Source organism: Petaurus breviceps, unplaced genomic scaffold (assembly GCF_028583685.1).
Source record: "Petaurus breviceps papuanus isolate PSGF00001 unplaced genomic scaffold, PetGlider_PUasm1.0 120, whole genome shotgun sequence".
Lineage (NCBI taxonomy): Eukaryota > Metazoa > Chordata > Mammalia > Diprotodontia > Petauridae > Petaurus > Petaurus breviceps.
This window is the reverse complement of record NW_027185627.1, coordinates 3,119,356-3,128,603: the sequence shown is the minus strand read 5'-3', so window position 1 is coordinate 3,128,603 and position 9,248 is coordinate 3,119,356. Positions and strand designations below refer to the sequence as shown.

The 9,248-nt window shown below is 46.2% G+C and overlaps 1 protein-coding gene across 1 annotated transcript in view; it reads right to left on the bottom strand.

The window, feature by feature from the left end:
* Nucleotides 1–103: 103 nt before the first annotated feature.
* ERN2 (endoplasmic reticulum to nucleus signaling 2) overlaps nucleotides 104–9,248 on the bottom strand; it is a 30,116-nt gene continuing 20,971 nt past the window's right edge. The window contains exons 16-22 of the mRNA XM_069089325.1: nucleotides 5,164–5,263; nucleotides 4,790–4,989; nucleotides 3,586–3,733; nucleotides 3,288–3,415; nucleotides 1,283–1,406; nucleotides 985–1,052; nucleotides 104–866 (exon numbers count right to left, since the gene is read on the bottom strand). Coding sequence (XP_068945426.1) covers nucleotides 633–866; nucleotides 985–1,052; nucleotides 1,283–1,406; nucleotides 3,288–3,415; nucleotides 3,586–3,733; nucleotides 4,790–4,989; nucleotides 5,164–5,263 — 1,002 coding nt within the window. The 3' untranslated portion in view covers nucleotides 104–632. The remainder of the gene's footprint in view (nucleotides 867–984; nucleotides 1,053–1,282; nucleotides 1,407–3,287; nucleotides 3,416–3,585; nucleotides 3,734–4,789; nucleotides 4,990–5,163; nucleotides 5,264–9,248) is intronic.

Genomic DNA, 9,248 nt, shown 5'->3' with positions numbered 1-9,248 from the left:
CAAGTGCTGGAATCCAGTGGGTTCATCCATGTGGCTCTGTCCTCATTCAGTCCTGTCCATGTCCCGCTGCTTCCCCTGTAGTCACTCCACACCATGGGCAAGGCTGGGGGGTAGGGTTTTATTTGTAGCTGGACACCAGTCACTGATGATCGAACTGGACCAGAAGTGGAGAGTACGGGATCTGGACTAAGGATATCTACGGCAGACCAGCTCTCAATACCTCACCCTTCCTGACTATGGGAACATTTTAGGTAGAGTATAAGAGAATAAGGCAGATCTGAATTCTTTCAGTCCCATCTCTGATATAAACTGTGCCTTTTTTGAGCCTTAGCTTCTAGTTTATAATAAAATGGGGATACCAGCTCTTATATGTAGTCCTTACTTTACAATGGTGTTGTAAGATTCAAATGAGAAGTCAACTCTAGTTATTAAGGGGCTCTCTGGCAGTGTGCTGAGCTGAAAGAGACAAAGGAGGAATCTTCTAGGCCAGCCTGAGGGAAGTGAGCTCTTTGCATTTTGGATCTGGGAGAAGCCTCCAGAACGAGTGATTTGGCGGCTGTGGGGCCACACGCTGGAGGCTCCTTTCACCCCATGCTCTTCCTTGGCAGATGTCCTCCACAAGGTTGATCTCATCAGGGGCTCACTCGGCTGCTTCCTCTGTAGTCTGGAGCATTTTCTTTCTCATCCCCCATGCCCTCTGTCCTATAGTAGGGCTGGAAAAGACTCTCAGACGCACAACTGCCCATGGCTTTGTGTGTGTGCAGGAGCAGCTGGGGAAAGCGGGATGTGAAGTATTGGACGAACTCCTCGGGCACCTGGCCAAGTGCCTGCCTCACCTCCATGGGCAGCTCCTGGTAGTGGTGCCTCTGGGGGAGAAGGAAAGGGAGACCTGGGCTCAGCCAGGGCCCTTAAACTGAAGAGAGGCCCTGTAACCTCCTCCTACTCCAGGCCCCTTCCTAGATCGGATCCAATGAAAACCCATACCTTGTTTCTCATGGCCCGCAAAAGATCACGAACAGATGTCCCTTTGTATGATCGGAACTTTCTCAGGTCTGAGGAAGGTGGAAAGGAGACATGGGAGTTGATATAGGGTTCAGGTCTAAAGAAAAATGGAGGGGAGGGAGAGGGAGAAACAGCAAAAGAGGGATTAAGGCCTTTGCTGGGGGAGTGAGAAGATGTGTATAGTGGGGAGAGCCTCAAGGGCAGGGCCTGGGTTAAGGCTGGTTCTCCAGCCTTAGTCTTCAATTCTGTCCAGTCCTTCCTTATCCACCTCCTCCCCCACCTGACTGCAGCGGTCCAGAGATGTGACTGTGCCAGTTTTGTCTGACCACGATCTTGCCTCCAGCTTCCAGAGCTGTCACCAAAGGCCCTTCCGCAGCCTCCTTCTCCACTCGGTCACTGACATCCTAGAGCCAAGCAACAAAGAGTCATTGAGACCCCAGCCCTGGACATAGACTCCAGCCTTTAAGGCACTCACAGTTTAGTTGGAGAGACAAGAGGACTACTGTGAACCAATCTAAGACCAATACGTAACTAGGTAACGTTCTGTGTGGGATTCGATGCTGTAGAAGTTAAGGGAAGAGAGAAAGCAGTGAGGCTTATCTGAGAGCTCTCTGGAGCTGAGAATTGGTAGAATTTGGATAGATGTGGCCTTGAGGTCCTCAAGTGTGGCCCCTTGACTGAATCCAAACTTTATGAAGTGCCCCGCCCCTGGAGGTAGAAGCCAGCATGCCATTATATGAGAAATCACCTTGACCCAACAATTACATTACCAGACATACAACCCAAGAAGATCAATACAAAAAGATCTTAAATGCAATAAAATATTTATAGCAGTATTAGCCATAGTAGCAAAAAATTGAGGAGAAATGGTCACCCCTCAATTGGGCTGCGTGAATTTTGGCATGTCCCTTTTCTCCCTCTCTAGCACTAAGTGACCTCCTTATCCACACCAAGGTATGGAAAAAGCCTTTACTCCTTTCTTTTTTTGGAGGCAATTGGGGTTAAGTGACTTGCCCAGGATCACAAAGCTAGTAAGTATCTGAGGCTGAATTTGAACTCAGGTCTTCTAGACTCCAGGGCCCATACACCACCTAGCTGCCCCTCCCCTGTTATTTCAATGGAGAATGTTTAGCCACAGAAATTAGTTTTTCTTTCCTCTGACTTTGTTATCCCATCTCCTTTTTGTTTTTAGATTTTAGTTTTTCCTTCTCCTCCCACTTGTGGCTGGTGGGAAGCAAATACTGTTCTGAAGCCCCTCCAGTTCTAAGTCTTGTTCTCCTACATTGACAAATTTGTTTTTTTCCTAGCCAGTGAGAAAACATATGGACATTGAACTGGGTCCAATGATTAGAGTTTGGTATAGACCAATATCATGTTCAACACAGCTTTTCAGGCTGCTCACTTGTGGGGGAGGGTAGCAATTGGGTCATTAATAACCATACAAAGATGAGCTCATGGGATAGTGGGTAGAGAGCCCCGGGCTTGAAATCAAGATCTGGGTTCCAATATCATCTCAGACATGTACTAGCTTTGTTGACCTCATTCCCCTCAACCTTTCCTCCTCTTGGAAAAGAGGGATAATAACTATGGGGTGGGTCTTCATGAGGATCAAATAACATGAGGGATGTCAGAGGCATTGCAAATCTTAAAGCCCTCATAGAAATGTCAGCTGTCACTGTGCCTGCTTCTATCGCCTCTGACTCTCCATCCCCACAGTCATCAACTTCTAAGGTCCTGCGCCCATGGGCTGGAGGCCACACGACCTGTGAAAGCTGGATTTCCAGTAACTGACCTTTTGTGACTAATGGGAGAGGAGAGGGCTGTACTCTGGGTGATGGGGAATGAGATCTCTCTTGCCCCTTCCTTAACCACTAAAGGCAAAAGACCATCCAGGGCAGCTTTGAGGGGCAAAAAGAATCACAAAAGAACATCGGTTGGGGGACAAGTCAGGGAAGCTGTTCTAATCTTGCCCAAGTTGCCTTTCCTTGGCTGTGTGTCAGCCTTGGGGCCTTTTAGCACTAACTCAAAGGGATCCATCACTGGAATTTCTGGTAGCCTTTCTGGGGTATCCTCCCCTCAAAAAATCCTGGCCTCAATCTATACCCATCCAGGAGTGGATTTGAAAGTGGGAGGGTGTCACCCATTGCTGGTGATAGGATCTGTGACAGACCAGAGGCTATAGGAGAACCAAGTCTAGGAAAATCCCATATCTCTAGGACCCAAATCATCTTAAGACCTCCTTCCCCAGGGATGTCTCTTCTCTTGGGTGTGGCTTCCTTGTTTACCTGGAAGAACTGAAGCTCCTTGGCTCTGCTCCAAAAGAAGGGGTGAGCCAGCACAAATTGTGCTGAAGGCCGAAGCTGGGGCTGAGGGCTCAACATGGCCTCCACCAGTTCTTTGGCGATTACCTTGTCTGTAGAAGGAATGGCTATCAGCCAGGGATGTTGGTCTTCTATCACTTCCTCCCTGATTATCCTCCATCTTAGGCTTTCTATCCCCAGATCCACAAGATGGCAAGAGGAGGGAGGAGAGGGGTACCAGAGCTCTGGATGCAGCCTCCTCCCCTCCTAAATGTTTCCTTACCATGTGTCTCCTCCTCAAAGTGGTCCATGTGAGCAGCCCCAGCAAGGATGTTGGCCTGTCGATGCAGGCTGTCCCCAAATGGGTGCCCCCCACCTGAGAGAACATAGTAAAACACCAAGCCTGCCGAGAAGATGTCCACGGCACAGGTCTGAAGACACAAAACAAGGATGAGAGAAGACAGTCTCGAGACTCTAGAAAGTCTTTACAAGCTAATTCCACCAGTGGTCACGCATATAACTTTCCATACTTTTCTCACTTCAAGGTTCTCAGCCCTGAATTTGCCCCAAATAGATCTCATTTCTGTGCATAATTCTGGATCAAGGACAGTATGTATAATAGACTGGACATATTTCTCTGTTATCTTGTAGGGAGGAAAGATAGGAATGTAGGAAGGCTTGGAAAAACACAGTGAACAAAGGAGTGGGAGGGGTCTAGAAACCAGAGAGGAAAGATGATTTTTAGGGGAGACTACCTTATCAAGTGTGACTTAAAAAACCTAAATCCAAATTTCCATTCATGTCCAGACTCCTGCCCTAGGATCATTGGATCATAGATTTAGAGCAGGAAAAGATAGAGGTCATTGAGTTCAACCCCCCTCTTTCTACAATGAGGAAACCGAGCCTTGGAGAAGATTTGTCAGTGGTGGCAAAGGAGGGAAAAGTCCAAGGCTTAAAGCATTTATATAAGCTGTTCCCCATGCCTGGAATGTTTTCCCTCATCTCTGCCTCCTAGCTTCCATTCAAGTCCCAGCCAAAACACCACCTTCAACAAAAAGCCTTTCCCTAACCCCGCGTAATCCTAATACCTTCCCTCTTTTTTTTTTTTAATAGTTTATTTAAAACTCTCCATATTGGCCAGACTCTTAAGAAATCTCAGCGTTGGCTAGACTCTTACGGAATCTGAGCCATTCCCTCTTGTTTATCTCTAGTCCATCCTGTATATATGTCTTATTTGTACATGGTTGTTTGCATGTGGTCTCCCCATCAGATTGTGAGCTCTCTGAGAGCTGGAACTGACTTAGGAGGTTTAGCCAGTGCCTGGCACATAGTAGGCACTTGACAGAGGTTTGTTGACAAACTGACTGGCCTGGAACTCCGGGAAAGGAAGACTCATGACCCCTAGGCCAAAGGAGACTGGCTGAACCCAGTACATTTGTTGGTGATTTGGCCTCCTCTTGACTATAGGCAGGGTGAAGTCCACTCACAGGACTCTCTGGGGGTTCATCCTGTAGGAGCTCTGGGGCAATCCAGCCCTCAGTGCCTGGGATGCCAGAGCAGAGACTGAAGGTTTGTCGTCCAGCGGGCAGCTTCTTGCAGAGGCCAAAGTCAGAGAGGACAGCTCGGCTCCGGCCTTGGCTGTCAGGCCCCGTGATGAGGATGTTACAGGGCTTCAAGTCTCGGTGGACTGAGGAACACAGAGGAAGGTAGGCTATGAGTGAGGGGAGCTGGTGAGGGTTGGAAGTGTTGGACTGGGGTGGAGAGAGGGAAATTCCACTGGGGTTCAGAGGAAGGCAGAGAATATCGGTTCAGGTGGGGAGTGAGCACTGGGGCATTAACCCCACCCTCTACTCCCTCATACCTATATTCAGAGAGTGTAGGTGGACCAAGCCAGATGTCAGCTGGTATAACAGGGCCACTGGCTCAAGGCCTAATCGATCTAGGGCAGGATTTTCAACATACTGAAAAGAGAAGCATGAAGATGTTAAAACTACTCTCACCCTCCATATTTTCATTTCCTTTTAAAAGAAATTTTACTGTTCATTTCCCCTTATACCTTCCATGGTAACAAACCCTCAGGAGCATCAGACACAGAAACCAAGTCTGAGCATATACTGCATTCTGCTAGACCCCCACCTCCCAAGCTCCCTGCTTATATCTCATTTAAATCACGGAGAGATGGAAAGACCCTCCCTTTCATTGTTAAGCTTTCAGACAAAGTTTTATGGGTGTAAAACTGCTTTCTTTCCTCACTATCTCTTTAACCTTCTGTAATCCAGCTTCCATCCAAACCATCACCCAATCATTAAATCTGATGGCCTCATTCTTCTTGACCTCTCTGCAACAACGCAGAGATGATGATGCAGCTTGATCTCTTGGTCAGACACTGCTGACCCTCCCTTCCTTGAAACTCTCTCTTCTCTGGATTCAGAAACATGGCAGACTCTTGCTACTCCCTTCTCTCTCTCCATCTCTGATTCTCCTTTCCACCATTTAAATATGACTGGTACTGACGGCTCAGTCCTTGGTCTCTCATCACTTTACTCTCTACCTTGGTGACCTAATCCACCTCCAGGGTTTAAACTATTATTGCTATTTGGGTAAGTCCCAAATCACTATCTTTCGTAAGTTTCAGTCCCAAACTGTCCAACTGCTTACTGAACATCTCCCTTCAGATGTCTTGACCTTATAAACCAAGAGCATGTGAGATTCCCAGCTCTGTCACTAATGAGACCTTGGGCAAAGTTGCACGCTTTAAAAAAAATTATTAACAATAGCTGTTGTTGTTCAGTCATTTTCAGTCATGTACAACTCTTCTTCATGACCCCTTTTGGGGTTTTCTTGGCAAAGATACTGGAGTGGTTTGTCATTTCCTTCTCCAGCTCATTTTACAGGTTAGGAAACTGAGGCAAACAGGTGAAGTGACTTTCCAAGAGGCACACAGCTGTTAAGTGTCTGAGGCCAGATTTGAATTCAGAAAGATGAGTCTTCCTGACTCCAGACCCAGGACTGTACCTACTGCACCACCTAGCTGCCCCTTAATAATAGTTAGCCGGCATTTATGTAGCATTTTAAAGTTTGCCAAACACTTCACACAATAACTCATTTAATCCTCATGACAACCTCTTGAGGTAGGTACTATCATTTCCCCTGTTCTACAGATGGGGAAACAGAGGCACAGAGACTTGCCAAGGTAGTAAATGCCTGCGGGAGAACCCAGGTCTTCCTGACTGCAAGTCCTGGGTTCCATCCATTAGTCCACCTGGCTACCCCAGCTATTATGATCAATCATCAACAAACATGAACCTTTTAATTTACAAAGAATAAAAAAGAGGATTAGACAGGAAATTTAGCTTAGCATTGGCATTGGAGGTGTGTCTCCAATTTTTCTGTGTTTTCTTCCCCCACTAAAAGCAGAGACTGTCTTGCTTGCTTGTATCTGTATCCCCAGAACTTAGCACCTGGCCTGGCACATGGTAAATCCTGAAGAATTTTGAGTTACTGAAACTGTGGATTCGTGTTCCTTTCACTAGGCCACAGTTTCCTCATTTATAAAACAAAGGACTTGAGTAAGATCATCTCTGCTGGCCCTTCCAGGTCTTAAAATGTCCAAAATTTATCATCTGATCTCCAGTGCTAGCTCTCTCTAGAATAAAAAATTCAGAGTTGGAAGGAATCTCAAAAGTCTGTTCTTTCATTTTTTTCTTCAATCATTTTTCAGTTGTGTCCAACTCTTTGTGACCCCATTTGGGGTTTTCTTGGCAGAGAAACTGGAGTGCTTTGCCATTTCCTTCTCCAGCCCATATTACAGATGAGGAAAACTGAGGCAAACAGGGTATAATGACTGCCTAAAGTCATGCAGTAAGTGGCAGAGTGGGATTCAAATGCCACTCCTCTAATCTGACTTCTGGCATTCTTTCCACTATACCACACTGTTCCAACCGACTCCTTTCTTTTCTTTTTTTTTGGGGGGGTGAGTGGGGGTTGCTATTTAAAATTAAATTTTTAATGCACAATATCTATTTCTTAGGATACATTTTGTTTTGACACTTTCCAACAAACAATCCGCCTAGTACTTCTTAGCTGAATTTAAAAAAGCAAAACCATTTCCTCCTCTCCTCTGCCTCAGAATCCCTTGCTGTATGTAGCTTAGGCAACACTGCTTGCATGAAGTCTTTCCTGATTTCCCCGTAATTCCCTCTCCAACTATCTTACATTTAGCTATCTTGTATTTAGATTTCATTCCTTCTTGTGTTTATTATGCATATGCTTACACACATGTGCTTGTCTCCCCCGACAGAAGGTAAGTTCCTTGAAAGAAGGGATTGTTTCATTCTTTGTATTTGTACCCCCAAGTGCCTAGTACAGTGCACACAGTAGGCACTTAAATGCTTGTGGATTGACATAGTCATTCAGTAAGTATGTATTAAGCCCCTACTATGCGCCAGGCACTGCGCTAAGAGCTGGGGACACAAAAAGAAGTAAAAGACAGTCTCTGCCCTCAGGGAGCTTACGGTCTAATAGGAAGGACAGCAAGCAAACAAGTATATTCAAAGCAAGCTGTGTACAGGATAAATAGGGAATAATTAAAAGAGGGGGAACATGTGGTATCCTTTTCAACAGAGGGCAGCTTCCTGATGGGAGAGGCTCACATAAAGTCCCTATTTCTGTATCCCCATCGTCTAGAATAGTACCTGACACGCGGCAGGCCGTATCCACACCATGCCATCTCCACTCAAGCCATCCTCTCCACCTTCACTCCTGGAAACATCCGGGGCTCTGGCAGGTCTAGAATTCACCTAATCCTGCTCAGATCCAGACCTCCACCTCCCGTCTTGGTCACCTCTGCTCTGGGTGATGTATCATCCCTTTCCCTTTCCCTCAATGTTAGAATATAAGCTCCTTAAAGGCTTGCTTACTTGTATGTATATCCCTGGCACTTAGCCCAGTATCTGACTGGCACATAGTTAAATGCTTAGGAAATGTTGAATTTGCATTTGCATCATATTTTATTCTCCTCGCATCTCCTCCCTGTGTCCAATCTGTGCCACTACATCTTTTTCCTCTTCAAAATGGCTCTCATGTGTGAATAGAGCACCGGCCCTGGAATCAGGAGGACCTGAGTTCAAATCCGGCCTCAGACACGTAACACTTACTAGCCATGTGACCTTGGGCAAGTTACTTAACCCCAATTACTCTGCCTTCCCCCCTCCAAAAAAAAAAAAAAAAAAGAGAAATGGTTCTCATGAATCTGAGCAAGATTAGGTGATTGCTAAAGACCTATCAGAGTCCAGGATGGTTCCAGGAGTGGAGTCCAAAGTTCTACTGGGGAGTAGGTGGAGAGGATGGCTTGAGTGGAGATGGCATGGTGTGGATACAGCCTTTCTCTCCATTCTTGTTGTGACCAGTCCTAGGACTCAATTTTGCATTCCCAAATTACTATAACAGCCTCTCATTTTCTTCTAATATTTCCTCCTACAATCCTTCCTGTTGTTGGAGAATGATTTTTCTGACCTCCTCGGAGGCAAGAAAGAGACTATAGGGGTGAAGCAGTTTAGTAGTCTGGGAAGAAAGCTGAGGAACAAAATCAGAAGGGTGGGGCTCTAATTTTGACTGGCCCACTTTAGAGCCAAGGGATCAGAGGCAAGTCAGTTAATCTGTGCCTCAGATTTTGCAATTGTACGATAAAAGAACATCGTGTCTTCCTTCCCTTGGAGGGCTGTTGGAAAGGCACTTTACAAACACAAAGCACTGCATACCATGTTTCCCGGATAATAAGACCTATCCCGAAAATAAGCCCTCCCCTTACTGTGTAAGATTCCTCTAAAATAAGCCCTCCCCCGAAAATAAGCCCTATTGAGATTGCTACTGTAGTGAAGGTGATCCCCTGCGCTACACGCTACATTACGGTAACCCCTGTATGCACCGTTCCCCCCCCCCCCCCCC